Source organism: Vulpes lagopus, chromosome 7 (assembly GCF_018345385.1).
Source record: "Vulpes lagopus strain Blue_001 chromosome 7, ASM1834538v1, whole genome shotgun sequence".
Classification (NCBI taxonomy): Eukaryota; Metazoa; Chordata; class Mammalia; order Carnivora; family Canidae; genus Vulpes; species Vulpes lagopus.
The window spans coordinates 109,649,603-109,669,590 of NC_054830.1; the positions used below are offsets into that span (position 1 = coordinate 109,649,603).

Here is a 19,988-nt window from a genome sequence, read left to right on the forward strand (position 1 = left end):
TGATTCCTCAAAATCAAGAAAGGAACATGAGAGAGCTGTATTTAAAGCGATTATATAGACCAATGATTTTCAAGTAGAGAGCTGCTTCCACTAGTGAATTATTATATAAGTCACAACCAGGGTTTTAAAAATGAAATAGAATGGAAAGAAGAGAATGTGTTAGAGATCATAAAACTTTGTTTGGCTTCTATATAAATATAATATTCATGCATGTATCAAGTTATTTTTGTAAATATTATTTCTTACAATGTCATCAAAACAACCAAGGAAGATGACTTAGAAAACATAAAGTGCTTAACAGCAGCAAATATTCCTCAGAAAGGATTTTGTGTTTAAATAAGTTCAGCAAAATATCACTTAGGGACCCCGAGTGGCGCAGTGGTTGAGTGTCTGCCTCTGGCTCAGGGCATGATCCTGGGGTCCTGGGATCGAATTATTCATCAGGTTCCCTGCAAGGAGCCTGCTTCTCCCTATGCCTATGTCTCTGCCTCTTTCTCTCTGTGTCTCTCATGAATAAATAAATAAAATCTTAAAAATATATATATATCACTTAATTTATCCCATTCTTCTAGTATCACAGAACATACTCATTATTAAAGACTAAGAAGTCCTGCAGAATAAAAAGTCTACTTTAACACTGCATAATATGACATTTCCAAAATTTACTTGATCATAGAACCTGGTTTTTTTCCTCCTTCTAGTTATAGCAAAGTATCTAATGACTATCATTCTTTAGAAAACACTTGGAGGGGCAGCCTGGGTGGTTCAGTGGTTTAGCGCTGCCTTCAGCCCAGGGAGTGATCCTGGAGACTCGGGATCGAGTCCCACATGGGGCTCCCTGCATGGAGCCTGCTTCTCCCTCTGCCTGTCTCTGCCTCTCTCTCTCCCTCATAAATAAATAAATAAATAAAATCTTAGAAAAGAAAAGAAAAGAAAAGAAAAGAAAAGAAAAGAAAAGAAAAGAAAAGAAAAGAAAAGAAAAGAAAACACTTGGAGAGGGGAACCTGAGTGGCTCATTCAGTTAAGTGCCTGCCTTGGGCTACGGTCATGATCTCAGGGTCCTGGGACTGAGCTCTCCACCAAACGGGGAGTCTGCATCTCCCTCTCTTTTTGCCCCTCCTCCACTCCCACTCATACTATCAATCTCTCTCTTAAATGAATAAATAAAAAATTAAAAATAAATTTTAAAAAAACAGATAAATGTCAAAGTAAAGAGAGTAAACGAATGTCTGATTAAATAATTCTGGCTGAAATTATTTAAGGATACAGATAAAACTAATATAACATAAAGCACTCATCACTACATTTTTTTGTTTTTTAAGATTTTGTTTATTTATTCATAGAGACACACACAGAGAGAGAGAGGCAGAGACATAGGCAGAGGGAGAAGCAGGCCCCATGCAGGAAGCCCGACACGGGACTCGATTCCGGGTCTCCAGGATCACACCCCAGGCTGCAGGCGGCGCTAAACTGCTGCGCCACCAGGGCTGCCCTCATCACTACGTTTTGAAGATGTCACGTGAATTAGAGAAAATAAATGCTGGTCTAGAATGTAGAAGGCCTAGGGTCCAGAACAAACTAATTTGTTAACCTAAAACCTTTGATCAATGTACCTAACCTTTCTGGCCTTTTCTTTATCTGTAAAATGAAAAAAAGATCAGCCTTCCTTGAGCAAAGAAAGACAAAGAGTAACAGAAAAAACAAGGTATAAAAATGACTCAAGGAAAAAAAAAAATGACACAAGGGACACCTGGATGGCTCAGTAGTTCAGCATCTGCCTTCAGCCCAGGGTATGATCCCGGGGTCCTGGGATCGAGTACCAACATCAGACTCCCCACAGGAAGCCTGCTTCTCCCTCTGTCTATATCTCTACTTCTCTCTGTGTGTCTCTCATGAATAAAGAAAGAAAACCTGAAAAAAAAAAAAATAAAAGACTCAAAATCCTGGGCGCCTGGGTGGCACAATCAGTTAAGTGTCCAACACTTGGTTTCGGCCCAGGTCATGATCTCAGGAAAATGAGATGGAGCCCCACGGTGGGCGCTGAGCTCAGTGCAGAGTCTGTTTAAGATTCTCCCTCTCAGGGATCCCTGGGTGGCTTGGAGGTTTGGCGCCTGCCTTTGGCCCAGGGCGCGATCCTGGAGTCCCGGGATCAAGTCCCGCATCAGGCTCCCGGCGTGGAGCCTGCTTCTCCCTCCTCCTGTGTCTCTGCCTCTCTCTCCGTCTATCATAAATAAATAAATAAATCTTAAAAAAAAAAAAAAATGAAAGATTCTCCCTCTCTTTCTGCCCCTCCCCACCTGAACTTTCTCTCTCTAAACTAAATATTTTTAAAAAATAAATATTTTTAAAGAAAGACTCAAGATCCTAAAATATAACATTAGCATAATTCATCCTATTATTTTCCTACCTCATATTTTTTAAGATTTTAAAAGCAATCAGTATATGGAACACCTGGGTGGCTTAGTGGCTGAGCCTTTGACTCAGGGCATCATCCCAGAGTACCAGGATTGAGTCCCACATCAGGCTCCCTGCATGGAGCCTGCTTTCCCTTCTCCCTGTATCTCTGCTTCTCTCATGAATATATAAAATCCTTTAAAAAATTAATAAACAAAAATAAACAAATAAAAGCAATCACTATACAGAGGGAGTGCCTGCATGGCTTACTCAATTAAGCAACCAACTCATGATTTTGGCTGAGGTCTTGATCTCAGGGTCATGAGATGGAGGCCCGCAGAACGCTCCATCCTGAGCATGGAGCCTGCTTAAGATTCTCTCTCTCCCTTTCCCTCTGCCCCTCCCCAATTCTCTCTGCAAAATATAAAATAAATGAATGAATGAATAAATAAATAAAAGGACTATACAAAACACTAAAACAAATCACATTTACATTATTAAATAATGAAAAAACCAAATGTTCCTTTTATAACTACCTGCTCACTGATTCCTGTTCCTCCATAAACACAAACCACTCTAAGTCCCAGGGTCTTCGAAAACTTCTTACATTCTTTAGTAATTTGTAAAGCCAGTTCTCGAGTTGGAGTCATGATGACAGCTGAAAAGATAAATATGTCAAAAGCCTAACCACCAAAATTCTACAAGCTATGCTTTAAAGTGTTAAATTTAACCTCTGCAATAACATTCAGATTTCTTAGTCTAATGTTTGTTTTTGTTTTCACTTGTTTTATGGACCTCTGAAAACTATTTCAAAAGCTTTATAATAGTAGAAATTGTGGTGTATGATAATTTTAAGTAGATTTTAAAAACATGCTATAGAAAAGATAAATGAGAGTTAAATGCCTCACTCAGTCATCAGGAAAATACTTGGTTGAAAAGAATGCAAATCATTCTCAACTGCAAATCACAGAGCAAAGATAATCAAGTGACTCACTGTGCTGCAGAGCCATACCATGGCTTCTGGAAACAACCTTGGTCTGAGGGGCACAGACAGAGTAGGAATATATTGTGCCCTCTTTTTCCAAGAGAGGACCTGAACAAATTTCCAAAACCCTACTTGAATTTGCAAAACAGATCTCTACCAAATGAATGAAGAAATGAATCTGAAGACCTAATCCGGAATGAAATGCTGGCACTATATAGCCTTTTAAGACCAAAAATAAAAAGAAAATATATTTCGCTACAGTCTTCTATGTTGAGTTCATTGATCCATGATACTCGCTAAGCACAAACCTCAATATAAATAAACAGATAGATGCACGAGGAGTCTACCTGCCGAGTCAGAGTTTAAAAATTGAGCTGTGCCAGGAGAGGCTGTTTTTGTACTTCTGAGATGTCACTCCAGAGCTCTGAAGATTCTCACTCCACCTGCTGGTAAGGGGAAATCAGCCCCAAAGTGCCAAATTTATAAAGGAAATGTACATAAAGACATCTTTATTGATATAATAGAACATTATAAAGTATCAGGTCTTTCTGATTAACTGACAACAAAGTTGTTACCTGAAGAAATAGTTTAATGAAAAGAATTTTACCTATTGGCCCCTCTCCTTCTTCTAATGACCTCTGATCCATGATGTGTCTAAACATGGGTAACAGAAAAGCAATGGTCTTTCCACTTCCTGTCTTGGCAATACCAATCAAATCTCGTCCGGACATTATAGCAGGAATCGCCTGGGTCTGAATTGGTGTGGGCTTTTCATAGCCATGCCTTATAAAGCAAACCAAAGGAAGACAAGATAAAAAGTGAGATCTCTGGATCTCCCAAAGTCCCAAAATAAAGTTGTCCAAAATGTGGTATATTCATAACAATGAAATATTGTTTGCCAAAAAGGAATAAAGCATTAAGGCATTCTACATCACGGATAGACACTGAAAATGTTATGCTAAGTTAAAGACGCTGGTGACTGGGCAGCCAAGGTGGCTCAGCAGTTTAGCACCTCCTTCAGCCCATGGCGTGATCCTGGAGACCCGGGATCAAGTCCTACATCGGGCTTCCTGCATGGAGCCTACTTCTCCCTCTGCCTGTCTCTGCCTCTCTCTCTCCCTCTCTCTCTCTCTCTCTCTCTCTGTCTGTGTCTTTCATGCATAAGTAAATAAAATCTTAAAAAAAAAAAAATAAAGAAGCTGGTGACAAAAGACATTTATAGGAAACGTCCAGAATAGACAAATCTAGAGACAGTAGATTAGTGGCTGCTTAGGAAAGAGAAGGGAGAAGTGAATGGATATAGGCCTCTTTTTGGGATAAGGAAATTTTCTAATATTAGATTATGTTGATAACTGTGTAACTCCGTAGGTATACTAAAAATCATCGGACTGTACATTAAGAGAGTATACTTCATAACATGGTAAATGCTACCTCAATAAAGGTACTGAAGAAAAAAAATAGTAAGGGACGCCTGGGTGGCTCAGTGGTTGAACATCTGCTTTTGGCTCGAGTCATGATCCCGAGGTCCAGGGATCGAGTCCTGCATTGGGCTCCCCACTGGGAGCCTGCCTCTCTTTCTGTGTCTCTCATGAATAAGTAAATAAAATCTTAAAAAAAAAAAATAGTAAGTTTTCCTATAAGAATAAAAATGTAATGCAGTTAACTGTATAAAAGAGCCACTATAAATACTAAGACATTGAAAAATGTAGATGAGGGATCCCTGGGTGGCGCAGTGGTTTAGCGCCTTGCCTTTGGCCAAGGGCGCGATCCTGGAAACCCAGGATCGAATCCCACATCGGGCTCCCGGTGCATGAAGCCTGCTTCTCCCTCTGCCTGTGTCTCTGCCTCTCTCTCTCTCTCTCTGTGACTTTAATTAATTAATTAATTAATTAATAAAACCTTAAAAAAAAAAAAAGAAAAATGTAGATGGGGTGCTTGAGTTGCTTAGTTGGTTAAATGCCTACCTTCAGCTTGGATCAAGAGTCCTGGGACTGAGCCTCATGTTGGGCTCCCTGCTCAGCTGGAAGTCTACTTCACCCTTTCCCTTAGCCCCTCCCCGCATTCTTGAGCTCCCTCTTGTGATCTCTCAAATAAATAATAAAATCTGGAAGGAAAGAAGGAAGGAAGAAAGGAAAGAAAGACAAATGTGTATATAATTGCTAACCACTTACTTTTTGAGAGAATTTAAGATCTTCATGGAAATTCCACACTGGACCCAAGATTTAATTGGTTTGGGACAACCTTTTCCTTTGACAGTGATGCCCTCCATTTCCAACCGAAATACATTTACCTCTACAAAACAAAATCCAGATTATAAACTGTTAAATATTGTTCCATTAATGCCTCCTACTTTTCAATCAGGCATGGTAAGATTAAGAATCTTCAATTCTTTTTTTTAGTGCTACTGAAGATTAACTCTGCAGAAAGCTACAGGACCAAGTATTGATCAGCTCAGGGAGGGTTAATACAATCAGTGCTACACTAACTGGGAACAAAAAGAAATACTCCAATTTCTATAATATGGCTTTTATTATGTCTTATATTGCAACATCAATAACAAACAATGATTGGCAGGTAATATAGTTTTTCTCCAAGCAAGAATTGCCCAGATTATCCTTATTCTACCAGTATTATACAGATTCACATTGGTTCCTAATGTTCATATCCTAGAAGGTTAAACACTAACAATAATTCATTTGGTAACTTCAAATGAAAAGTACTCTGAACCCTAAATATCTCAACTACATGACCCAAACTAATTACTCTCATTTTTTAAAATAACTTCAAAGCTACACTGATTCCTGACTGGTCTGAATCTTTGGAGATGATGCTCATACTCTCTAGAATGACCTCTTGAGATCTAGTTTCCTCTCTCACTTCTTCAGGTAAGCTATGCAAATAACTCTGCAAGTTCATCAACACACACCTATCCATAGTCCTCCTGAGCAAAGCAAAGCATATCCCTCTCTATTCCACAACAGCCAATACATTAATAAAAAGATTTTACCTTCTTGAGACATTTTTGCTAATTCTGGAACTTCAACATAAAAGTTTTTTCTGAATGGTTCATATTCAATTTTTCCATGGTCCACTGGTTCTAGAAGCTTTCTCTGTTTTGTCTGATAGCCTGTAAGAGCCGTCTGAAGATCAACTTCTTCCTCCTCTGAAGAATACTATTTAAAAAAAAAAGTAAAAAGCTAAATCCATTACTAATTTCACCTTATGGGAGGCAATATTCCTAGATTTTAAAATCTTCATCTCTTAAAAACAATTTAAATAAATAAATAAAGGAAATTATCCTGTCCTAGAAAATATTCTTTGGCTTTTACTAATTTACATTCTGAATTCTTCACTTATTCTTTTTTCTTGGCCCTCACAGAAACTCCTAATGACAGCATAAAGCTAAAATGACAAAATATTTCTAATATGGCTTTAAGGAAGTTTTGATATAGTTCTCTCCACACAAATCTTTACAATGCAGGTTAATAGGAAGAAATTCAATTCATTCTGTCACTTTATTTTTTCTCCCACCCTATATGCCTGAGGTGAGCTGATGAGGGGCAGAGAGGAAGCAAAAAGTGGGCATACAGAAAAAGGTCAGATACTAGAATGTTCTATCCACTGGATATTCAGCAACAAAACAGTTGAGAATAGCAAGAATTCCTCTTAACAGAAGTTTCTGTAACTAGAAAGTACATCTCCATCAATGCTTTCTAATAAATAACTTCTAGTATAGTATGAACAAAGTCAAAATTAATGAAGAATTACCTCCATGGCATCCTGGTCATTCTCCATCAGTTCACCTTTCTTCTTATCAGAATCTACCACTGCTTTTTTGGTTGTTACAACAGTGACAACTTTGGTGACTGTAGGCCCAGACTTCTAAAAGGAAAGAGGAATATATAAAATATTTGTAAAAATGAAAAACAAATTGTGTGGAAATGAAATACAGTAACAACTGTCACAATTTATAATTTGAATTAACTTAATTACTACTGAAAACTTAAGTGACAAAAAAGACAAAAGGAGGGCAACCCGGGTGGCTCAGCAGTTTAGCGCTGCCTTCAGCCCATGGCATGATTCTGGAGACTCGGGATTGAGTCCCACATCAGGCTCCCTGCATGGAGCCTGCTTCTCCCTCTGCCTGTGTCTCTACCTCTCTCTCTCTCTCTCATGAATAAGCAAAATCTTAAAAAAAAAAGACAAAAGGAGTCTGCTTTCTCTTTATGAATTTGTTTAAATTTTAAAATGCAATGGAACTGCATTATATAGCATATAGTTTTTAATACTGTGTAATATAGTTTTTTATCATTTTATATAAAATCTAATTATGTAACATAGTTCATTTAAAAAATACTACTAGGGGGACGCCTGGGTGGCTCAGCAGTTTGGCACCTGCCTTTGGCCCAGGGTGTGATCCCGAAGTCCTAGGATTCAGTCCTAAATCGGGATCCCTGCATGGAGCCTGCTTCTCCCTCTGTCTACGGCTTTGCCTCTCTCTGTGTGTCTCTAATGAATAAGTTGGGAAAAAAAAAAAAAAAAAAAACTACTACTAGGGGCGCCTGGGTGGCTCAGCGTTTGAGCCACTGGTCCTGGAGTCCCAGGATCAAGCCCCACATCGGGCTCCCTGCATAGAGCCTGCTTCTCCCTCTGCCTGTGTCTTTGCTTCCCTCTCTCTCTGTGTGTCTCTCATGAATGAATAAATAAAATCTTAAAAAAAAAAAAAAGAAAAAATGTGGAGAGGACCTACTGAGAAGTCAACAGCAAGCATAGATACCAAATAAAGATGATGGTGTTAAGACTGACTTTTCAGGGGTGCCTGGGTGGCTCAGTAAGTTAAGCCTTGGCCTTCAGCCCAGGTCATGATCTTGGGGTCCTTGGATTAAGCCTCATATCTGACTCTCCTCAGCAGGAAATCTGCCTGTCTCTCTCCTTCCGGCCCTCCCCACCAATACATGCTTTCTCTCTCTGTCTCTCATAAATAAAATCCTTAAAAAAAAAAATTAATTCTCAAAGAATGCTTATAGCTAAAACTCTCAAGTATCTGCAGTACTGAGAAAAAGTACTGGCATTCTTGAGATGGAAGAGGAAATAATTTCCTAAAGTTAGGCAAGCCAGCCCTAGTAGGTCACTACAATAATTCAAGTTACCCAATTAGGAATAAATCTTTAGGGATCCCTGGGTGGCGCAGCGGTTTGGCGCCTGCCTTTGGCCCAGGGCGCGATCCTGGAGACCCGGGATCGAATCCCACATCAGGCTCCCAGTGCATGGAGCCTGCTTCTCCCTCTGCCTGTGTCTCTGCCTCTCTCTCTCTCTCTCTGTGACTATCATAAATAAATAAAAATTAAAAAAAAAAAAAAAGGAATAAATCTTTAAAAATAAGAGAAGGGCAGCCCTGGTGGCGCAGCGGTTTAGTGCCGCCTGCAGCCCGGGGTATGATCCTGGAGACCTGGGATCGGGTCCCACGTCGGGCTCCCTGCATGAAGCCTGCTTCTCCCTCTGCCTGTGTCTCTGCCTCTGTGTGTGTGTGTGTCTCTCTCATGAATAAATAAATAAAATCTTTAAAAAATAATAAAAAATAAAAAATAAAATAAAAATAAGAAAATGACCTACCTTTTCGTTTCCCCCACCACCTTTCACACTTCTCATATTAAACTTCTTTACTTCTTCTTTTACTTCTTCCATGTAAGCATCTAATGGATCTAACTCCTCACCTTCCATTTCATTTCCTTCCTTTTCAGCTTCTGCAGGATCATCTTCATCATCTAAAATGGCAGAATCACTTTTCTATACACGTTTTCAAAGGAAATACTTCATACTCAGGTTGCATCCCACCACTACCAATTCTCTCACTGCACAACCTCCCTTCCAATCAACCCAGGTACACTGCAGTGCAAATACATTTATGACTTTCTAAATAAAACATATATCAGTGTTCAGTAGTAATAATAAAATATAAGGTAAACTGAAAAAAAGACTAAAAACTCCTAAATTATAGGTTTCTTTTCTTTCAATTACCTATTTTTAAAATCATAGGAAAAAATAGCACATTTTAATTTCAAGATAATCTTTTTTTCACATAACTAAGACATCATTGTCCCTTAAGAATACAATTCCTGGGGATCCCTGGGTGGCGCAGTGGTTTAGCGCCTGCCTTTGGCCGGGGGCGTGATCCTGGAGACCCGGGATCGAATCCCACGTCGGGCTCCCGGTGCATGGGGCCTGCTTCTCCCTCCGTCTATGTCTCTGCCTCTCTCTCTCTCTCTGTGACTATCATAAATAAATAAAATTAAAAAAAAAAAAAAAAAAGAATACAATTCCTTCATCTATTTAAACCACTCTGTGAAATTTTCACAAAAATTGAAAAATTCACTGTATTTTGCACAGAAAAATGAAGCAAATTTCCATTTTCCTATAAAATTTCATACTTAAAAAAAATTTCATACTTGCCTACTTCACTAAAACCTAAAAATCAAAATCAGATATGATAGGGAAATACTTCCAAGTTATGAAAAATCAGGAAGGACCTAAAAACATACCCTTAATTTACCTTCATTACTAACATACTTACTTGTAGTAAAAAATTAAAAAGCTATTTATTGACTATGCCCATAAGAACCCAACTCTCCATTCTAAAGTAAAATCAGTAATTCCTTATTGAACATTGCCCTAGGGGCAGCCTGGGTGGCTCAGCGGTTTAGCACCTGCCTTCAGCCTAGGGCGTGATCCTGGAATCCCAGGATCGAGTCCCATGTCAGGCTCCCTGCATGGAGCTTGTTTCTCCCTCTGCCTGTGTCTCGGCCTCTCTCTCTCTCTCTCTCTCTGTGTCTCTCATGAATAAATAAATAAAATCTTAAAAAAAATTGAACATTGACCTACAATTTACATATTAATAAATATTACAAGAGATTTAATAGCTCAATATGAATCCAGTAATTCTACTTCTAGGTATATATCCAAAAGAACCAAAAGCAGGTATTCAAAGAGATATTTGCACTATATTCATAGCAGCATTATTCACAATAGTCAAAAGGTGAAACCACCCACATATCCAACAGAAAAAAAGGTATACATAATGTAGTATTATACACACAATGGACTATGATTCAGCCATAAAGAAGGAATGAGAGGCTGATACATGCTACAACATGGAAGAACCTTGAGGACATAACAGTGAATAAAATAAGCCCATATGCAAAAGCAGAAATAATGTATGACTACACTTATGTGAGGTACCTGGAATAGGCAAATTCACAGAATAGATATTACCAGAGATAGGAAGTAGAGAGAAGGGCAAGATGTGGAATTGATTTTTATTGGGTACAGAGACACCTGGCTGGTTCAGTCAGTGGAGCATGTGATTCTTGGTATCAGGGTTGTAGGTTCAAGCTCCACATCAGATATAGAGATTACTTAAAAATTTTTTTTAGGGATCCCTGGGTGGCGCAGCGGTTTGGCGCCTGCCTTTGGCCCAGGGCGCGATCCTGGAGACCCGGGATCGAATCCCACATCAGGCTCCCGGTGCATGGAGCCTGCTTCTCCCTCCGCCTGTGTCTCTGCCTCTCTCTCTCTCTCTGTGACTATCATAAATAAATAAAAAAAATTAAAAAAAAATATTTTAATAAAAAAAAAAAATTTTTTTTTAAATCTTGAGGGATCCCTGGATGGCTTGGTGGTTTGGTGTCTACCACTGGCTCAGGGTGTGATCCTGGAGTCCCAGTATCGGGTCCCGCACTGGGCTCCCTGCATGGAGCCTGCTTCTCCCTCTGCCTGTGTCTCTGCCTCTCTCTCTCTCTCTCTGTGTCTCTCATGAATAAATAAATAAAATCTTTTTTTTTTTTTTTTAAGTACAATCTTAAAAAAAGTAAAGAAAAATCTTTATTGGGTACAGAGTTTCTGTTTGGAATAACAAAAAAGTTCTGGAAATGGACAGTGGTGATGGATGATGAAAAAAACATGAATATACTTAATGCCACAAAATTATACACTTAACAGTGGTTAAAATCTGGGCACCACTAAATTGGTTGAGTTTCTGACTCTTGGTTTCAGCTCAAGTCATGATCTCAGGGCCCTAGGATCAAGCCCTACATCAGGCTCCTTGCTTAATAGGGAGTTCTGTTGTCCCTCTCCCTCTGCTCCACCCCCTTGCTCATGCTCTTATCTCAAATAAATAAAATATTTTTTAAAAAATGGTTAGGGGGATCCCTGGGTGGCGCAGCGGTTTGGCGCCTGCCTTTGGCCCAGGGCGCGATCCTGGAGACCCGGGATCGAATCCCACATCAGGCTCCCGGTGCATGGAGCCTGCTTCTCCCTCTGCGTGTGTCTCTGCCCCTCTCTCTCTCTCTCTCTCTCTCTGTGACTATCATAAATAAATAAAAAATTTAAAAAAAAATAAATAAAAATAAAAAATGGTTAGGGAAACCTGAGTGGCTCAGTGGTTGGGCGTCTGCCTTCAGCTCGGGGCGTGATCCCAGGATTGAGTCCTGCATCAGGCTCCTTGCCGGAAGCCTGCTTCTCCCTCCATGTCTCTGCCTCATTCTCTGTGTCTCTCATGAATAAATAAACAAAATCTTTAAAAATAAATAAATAAAGTTTAAAAATGGTTAAAATGTTATATTTTTCCACAGTAAAAAATGGCCTAAAAATTCCCAGCATGAAATATGACTCATATTTCTAGAATATTCTACATGAATTGTTATATAGGCTACTAGTCTAACAAATGAATATACCATCATCATCTTCTAAACTCCATTTTTTCCCTTGTTTCATCTCTTCAATTTCCTTTTTCAGTTCTCCTATGTTTTCCATGGCCTTTTTACGTTGCTCTTCTCGCCACTTTTCAACTCTTTCTTTTCGCTTTCTCATTTCTTCTTCCAACTTATTCTGATCAAAATTCTTGGGGAGAAATGAGAGATACAGAGAAAAAAAGATTAACTTTATTCCAGGGAAATTCCAAATAAATTGTCCAAATTATAAAAAAGGAAAAGGGAAAACAGACGTTTTTACAAATTCCTCAAATTAGAACAGATTTAGATCACACATCTTTTAAAATATACCAGCAAAATGAAATCACAATAAAAAGCATCTACAACAGGGATGACTGCCTTCAGCTCAGGGATTGATCCTGGAGTTCTGGGATCGAGTCCCACATCAAGTCCCACATCAGGCTCCCTGCATGGAGCCTGCTTCTCTCTCTGCCTGTGTCACTGCCTCTCTCTCTTTGTGTCTCTCATAGATAGATAGATAGATAGATAGATAGATAGATAGATAGATAGATAGATAAAATCTTTTTAAAAAGGCATCTACAACTAAGAAAGCAGACAGACTTCAAAGACAATAAACTAATCACATTTTAAGTAAAAGCTAGATACACACATGAATTCACTTTTTTTCAAACTAGACACTAGATAAATTAACAAGCAAAATTCCAATTATTATTCTCAACTTTAAATCCTCTAAACTCCAAAATTTCCTCCATGAAAAAGAAATCTTCTATTACAAATAAGTGAGTCAGTAAAAGCGATTTATTAACATGATTAAAAAGTTTTGGTCTTTTAGTCTTTAGGTCTAGGTTTCCTAAAAACAGCCATTCTAAAGACATTATCAAGATGATTAATAATACTCTGAAAAGGTGACAACAAACCATTTTCACAGCCATAAGCAGGAACTTAATGATTAAGCATCATAGAAATAAAAAATGTTGACATATGCTGGCGCACCTGGGTGGCTAGATCAGTTAAGTGTCTGATTTCAATTCAGGTCATGATCTTGAGGTACTGGGATCAAGCCCTGCTTCAGGCTCAGTGCTCAACGGGGAGTCTACTTGTCCCTCTCCCTCTGCCCCCCCCCCAGCTTCTGCTCTCTCTCAAGTAAATAAAATTTTTAAAAAATAATTTACATATGCAATAATTTATAGACAGATATGAAACTATATATATCAAAAAACAGGAAAATTTACCACACAATTTTTTTTTCACAATTTTATTTTTTAAAGATTTTATTTATTTATTCATGAGAGGCACAGAGAGAGAGAAAGAGAAGCAGAGACAGAGGTAGAGGGAGAAGAAGCCTCCATGTTAGAAGCCCTATGTGGGACTCAATCCCAGGACTCCAGGATCACACCCCGGGCCAAAGGCAGGCACTAAACCACCGATCCACCCAGGCATCCACTACCACACAATTTTTTTTTTAAAGCTCTTCCCCTGAGTTGTTTTTTTTTTTTTAAGATTTTATTTATTTATTCATGATAGACATAGAGAGAGAGAAAGAAAGAGGCAGAGACACAGGCAGAGGGAGAAGCAGGCTCCATGTCGGAGCCCGACATGGGACAAGATCCCGGGACTCATCCTGGGCCAAAGGCAGGCACCAAACCGCTGAGCCACCCAGGGATCCCCACTACCACACAATTTTAATGGTGATTTGGAACTAATATAACATTGGATGTTAAGTACCCTGGAATTAAAATTTCCAACTTAATTTAAAAAAAAAAAAAAAACAACTTAAGGCACCTGGCTGGCTCAGTCAGAACACATGACTCTTGATCTTGAGGTGGCAAGAGTAGCCTAGCCCCACATTGAATGTCCCCACGTTGCGTGTAGAGATTACTTAAATAAACAAACTTTAAGGGACGCCTGGGTGGCTCAGCAGTTGAGTGCCTGCCTTTAGCTCAGGGCATGATCCCGGAGTCCCGGGATCGAGTCCCACATCAGCCCCCCTATATGGAGCCTGCTGTTCCCTCTGCCTGTGTCTCTGCCTCTCTCTCTCTGTGTCTCTCATTAATAAATAAAATTTAAAATAAATAAATAAATAAACTCTTTAAAAGTATACAAATCTTTTAGAGGGTAATTGATGCTATTTTTTAAAACATTAAATGCAACACACTGATAAAGCCATTTCACTGATATCAATTTACCTATACTATATTCACAAAAGACATGCGTAAAAGGATTCACGTACCACTATTCATAACGAAGCCTGGAAACAACCTAAATATCCTTCCCATCAAAGGTGATTTCTCTACATTGTTTCAATAGAACACTATGCAGACATTAAAAACATTGAGCTATATCATTTATGCAGTTACAGAGGACAGACCTCCAATATATAATAAATAAAACAGCGTGGCAATCTATTTAAGTTGGATAGTGGGTCTACTGCTGTTTATTCTTCTTCAGACCTTATGTGTTGATAAAATAATGCGTAATTTAAAAATAAACAAAAGCAGGGCACCTAGCTGGGTTAGTGGAGCCTCAAATCTTAATCTGGGGGTTGAGTTTGAGCCCTACATCAGTAGAGATTTTTTAATTTAAAACAAACAAACAAACAAACAAACAGAACAAAAGCAAGGTATAACATAGTATATATGTTACGGTCACATTTTGTTAAGTAAAAACAGATAATGTATATAGACATGAAAGATTTTTGAGAAAAAAAATTTCTACTGGGAACAGCTTTCACTGTTCTTTCCTTAACCTGTTTCTTTCTTTATAAGTTATCGTTTATTTAAAAATAAAAATAGGGGCACCTAGATGGCTTAGTCAGTTAAACATCTGTCTTTGGCTCAGGTCATTATCCTGAGGTCCTGGGATGGAGCCCCCGTTGTGCTCCCTGCTCAGCAGGGAGTCTGCTTCTCCCTCCTCCTCTGCTGCTCCCCTTGCTGTGTTCTCTCATTCTCTCTCAAATAAAAGAATAAAATCTTTTAAGAAAAAATAAATTAAATAAAAATAAAAATATATAGGGGCACCTAACTGGCTCAGGTGGTAGAACATATGGCTCTTAATCTCAGGGTTGTGAGCTCAAGCCCTATGCTGGATGCAGGGCCTACTTAAAAAAAAAAGAAACAAAATAAAATAAAATAATAAAATCAATAGCAATAATAAAACCCCAACAGTTTGTGATCACAGAAACAAATTTGATACTATACAATTATTCATGTTAGTAAACATACGCCAGCATCTTTTTCTTTTTCATCCTCCTTGTCATCTTTGTCCTTTTTCTTCTCTTTAGAACTTTCCCCACTATCTGTTTTCTCTTTGGATCTAGACCTACCAAAAAAGAGAAAAAGAAACATTATCTATTTGTGCTTTAAATTCACATTTAAAATACAATTAAAGAGGGCGCCTGGGTGGCTCAGTCAGTTAAGTGTCCAATTCTTGATTTCAGCTCAGGTTATGATCTCAGAATAGTGGGATCAAGCTCCACGACAGGCTCTGTGTTGAGCATGGAGCCTGCTTAAGATTCTCTTTCCCTCTGCCCCTTCCCATACCTGCTCACATACACACACTGTCTCTCAAAAAAAAAAAATAATAAAATACATTTAAAGACTTGCATTTTACTTTTTAGGTAAGAAACTTCCAAGGGTCAACTTAACTTTTACATTAATAATCACCTTGGAAATAAGTTGAAAATGTAATCCTATAACTAATTGCAAATATTATTAAGTATTTGGCAATTTGGCCAAGAAAAAGTAGACATATCATACAAATGACAAAGTTTGAGAGGTAAAATTTAACACGTGAAGAAATTTATGAAAACAGTAACATTCTGGAGATCCCTGGGTGGCTCAGCGGTTTAGTGCCTGCCTTTGGCTCAAGGCATAATCCTGGAGTCCTGGGATTGAGTCCTACATTGGGCTCCTTGCATGGAGCTTGTTTCTGCCTCTGCCTCTCTCTCTGTCATGAATAAATAAATAAAATCTTAAAAAAAAAAAAAAAGAAAATATTAACATTCTGTACGATAATTTAATATATAATGTTTAAAACCCCAGCATGGGACGCCTGGGTGGCTCAGTGGTTGGGTGCCTGCCTTCAGCTCAGGTTGTGATCCTGGGATCCAGGATGGAGTCCTGCATTGGCTCCCTGTGGGGAGCCTACTTCTACCTCTGCCTGTGTCTCTGTCTCTTTATCTCAGTCTGTGTCTCTCATGAATAAATAGATAAATCTTTAAAAATAAAAAAATTAAAAATAAAACCCCCAAAGGCTTGCATTTCATCCCTATGTGTGTTATCTCATAAGAAAAAAAAAATTCTGGGCAGCCCCTGTGGCACGGCGGTTTAGTGCCGCCTGCGGCCTGGGGTGTGATCCTGGAGGCCCAGGATCAAGTTCCACATCAGGCTGCCTGCATGGAGCCTGCTTCTCCCTCTGCCTATGTCTCTGCCTCTCTCTCTGTGTCTCTATGAATAAATAAATAAAAATCTTAAAAAAATAATTTGAAAGCAATCAATTCAGTCTTTTTTTCTCCCCCTTTAAATTTGGTACATTTTACACTTTCCAGATTTGATGAAGCCATCCAGAAGTAAAGAAGACATTTTCTAGTACAGACTTCTAAAATCTTTGTTTTGTTTTAGTTTTTATTTATTTATTCATGAGAGACAGAGAGAGAGAGAGAGAGGCAGAGACACAGGCAGAGGGAGAAGCAGACTCCAGGCAGGGAGCCCGACATGGGACTCGATCCCGGGTCTCCAGGATCACGCCCTGGGCTGAAGGCAGCGCTAAACTGCTGAGCCACCCGGGCTGCCCTCTAGTACAGACTTCTAAATAGTTTACAATTATGCTATCGAGTTTGGTCTTTATTTTTTTAAAGATTTTATTTATTTATTCATGAGAGAAAGAGAGCGGGGCAGAGGCAGACAGAGGGAAAAGCAGACTCCATGCAGGAAGCCCAATGTGGGACTCCATCCTGGGACTCCAGGATCACACCCTGAGCAGAAGGCAGACACTAAACCACTGAGCCACCCACGCATCCCTGAATTTGGTCTTTAATCTGATTTTTGGACAGAATGAGGTAGGTGATCCTACTTCATTATATGGTAGCAAATGTCCCCAGTACCACTTTTTTCTTTTAATTTTTTTTTATTTTTTTATTTATTTATGATAGTCACAGAGAGAGAGAGAGAGAGGCAGAGACACAGGCAGAGGGAGAAGCAGGCTCCATGCACCGGGAGCCCGACGTGGGATTCGATCCCGGGTCTCCAGGATCGCGCCCTGGGCCAAAGGCAGGCGCCAAACCGCTGCGCCACCCAGGGATCCCTACTTTTTTCTTTTAAAGTAGGCTCCACACTGAGCTTGAACTCAGAACCCTGAGATCAAGACCTGAACTGATATCAAGTATGACTTTTAATCGACTGAGCCACCCAGGTGCCTCCCCCACCAAGTACTTCTTATTGAAAGAACTTTTTCCCACTAATTACGCTGTCTTTTATTAAATGACCATGTACGTGGGGATCTGTCTCTGGGCTCTTGATATGGTTCCACTGATCTATTTGTCTATCCTTACTAAAACCACATTTAATTCCTACAATTGTATGACAAGTTTTAATATCTAGTAGCCCTCCTCTCTTGTTCTTTAAGATTCTTTATGCCCTTGCATTTCTAATTTTATAATCAGTTTGTGAAACACTTTTCTATTCACGTACACTAAGAACTTTTAAACATGAATATATTTTGAAGTTAATAAAAAAAAAGCTTTTTCTAAATCTACTTAGATAACCATGACTTTTCTCCTTGAATCTTATTCCAATTTTAGTATATGTGCTGCTGAGGCGAGCACACCTTGAATCTTATTAATAAAGAATTACACTGATTTTTTTTTTTAAAGATTTTATTTCTTCATTTGAAAGAGAGCACAAGCAAGAGGAGGGGCAGGACAGAGAAGCAGACAGACACACACCACCCTGCAAAGCAGGAATCCAGATGCGGAATTCGATCCCAGGACCCTAGGATCACGATCAGAGCCGAAGGCAGGCGCTTAACCAACTTGAACCACCGAGGCACCCCTAAACAGATTTATTTTCTAATGTTAAATCAACCATCCATTCCTGGAATAAATCTAACTAGTTCATAGTTATTTTCTTTATATACTTTTGGATTCAGTATAATAACTTTTATGTTGAGATTAATTATAGACTTTATTTTCTTCTCTCATACTGCCCTTGTCAGGCTTTAATATCTACTTTCTTCTAAATACATAACATGAACTGAGAAATATTTCTTCTTTCATAAGTCTTTGTTCACCAGAAGTATTATTACAGAGTGACAAGACAAGCCACAGAGTAAGAGAATATACGTGCCATTCATACAAATGACAAACAACCAGAGTATTTTAGAACAACAAAAACCTCCTACAACAGGAAAAAAAGCAAAAGATTTTTAACATATTTCAGAAAAGAAGAAATCCGAATGACCAATAAACATACGAAGAGATGTTCAACCTCACTAGTCATCAGAGAAATACAGATTAAAAGCACAACAGTACTGGTCTAACATGTATAACCAATTAACAAAATGAAAAAGGACTGGCAATACCAAATATTGGGAAGGGTATGGAGCAACACAAGTCTCACACTATTCACTGGAGTACAATTAGTATGCCCTCTTTGGAAAGCATTTGGGATTACACAGTAAAAATGAAGGTATGTTGGGGTTCTTGGGTGGCTCAGTCGGTTGAGTGAGTGACTCCTGATTTTAGCTCAGGCCAAGATCTCAGGTTCCTGGGATGGAGCCCCATTTTGAGCTCTGCACTCAACAGGGAGCCTACTAGAGTCTCTATTCTTCTCCCTCTGTCCCTCCCCCTGCTCATGTGCTCACACTCACTCTCTCCGTCAAATAAATAAATTTAAAAAGGGGGGGGCGCACCTGGGTTCAATCAGTTAAGTGTCTCCCTTCGGTTTGGGTCATGATCCCCGGAGATCAAGCTTTCCACCGGGCTCCCTGCTCAGCAGAAATCTGCTTCTCCCTCTCCCTTTACCCTTCCCACTCATTCTCTCTCATACAAACAAATAAAATCTTTAAAAAAATGAAGCTATGTTTATTCTACGACCATATAATCTCACTCCTAGACATACACCTTAGGGAAACTCATGCACATGTATACTATGACACATATATAAAAATGTTCACAATAGCCAAAAAGTTAACCCAAACACCTACCTCAGTAGAATGGATAAACAGTGGTATAATTTATACCACAGAATAGCATTCACCAATGAAAATAAACTGTTGTAAGCAACACAGATGAGTCTCAAACAATAATCAACAGAGATACAAAAGAATATGTGACTTATTCAGGTAATGTTAAAAAAGATATAAATCTAAACAATTCTTTTTCCAGATGTGAACACAAGTGTAAAACTATAAAAAAAAATACAAAGAAATTATGAGTATAAAAGTCAGGAGTGGTTTTATCTGGGGTAGTAGAGAGCTGAGTTAGAGAAGGGATATGGAGGGCTTCTGGAGATACATGTTGTATTTCTTATCCTTGGTAATGGATACATGGATATTGGTTTATAATTATTTAATAGATTGCACATTTATTTCATTCACTTTTCTGAATTATATTTTATTTTTAATTCAAAATAATCTCAGTGAGCATTATTATACCAGCCTTGGTAAAATAAAAAAAATTCATAAAATAAAATTAATGACATGAGAAAAACTCATGATTAATAAGAGGAATATAGAGAAAACAGAAACAAACTCCTATATCAACTATCCTATGTCACCACTTTAGAAATAGGCAAAGAACAAACCACTGAAAAGAGAAACATAAAGGATAAATATACTATGTCTATCAGATATATATATCTCAAAATTGAATGGTGCTAGCATCCTAA

The 19,988-nt window shown here is 38.6% G+C and overlaps 1 protein-coding gene across 4 annotated transcripts in view; it reads right to left on the reverse strand.

Annotated features, from left to right (window-relative positions):
* The window catches only part of DDX46 (DEAD-box helicase 46), a 73,488-nt gene that overhangs the window by 45,745 nt on the left and 7,755 nt on the right, over positions 1-19,988 (reverse strand). For 2 of the 4 annotated variants that reach the window (XM_041763102.1, XM_041763100.1), the window contains exons 4-11: positions 15,327-15,423; positions 12,109-12,274; positions 8,993-9,144; positions 7,148-7,261; positions 6,387-6,552; positions 5,551-5,671; positions 3,987-4,162; positions 2,931-3,052 (exon numbers count right to left, since the gene is read on the reverse strand). In XM_041763102.1, the coding sequence (XP_041619036.1) occupies positions 2,931-3,052; positions 3,987-4,162; positions 5,551-5,671; positions 6,387-6,552; positions 7,148-7,261; positions 8,993-9,144; positions 12,109-12,274; positions 15,327-15,423 (1,114 nt within the window). The remainder of the gene's footprint in view (positions 1-2,930; positions 3,053-3,986; positions 4,163-5,550; positions 5,672-6,386; positions 6,553-7,147; positions 7,262-8,992; positions 9,145-12,108; positions 12,275-15,326; positions 15,424-19,988) is intronic. The other 2 variants (XM_041763103.1, XM_041763104.1) reach the window with 2 other exon arrangements.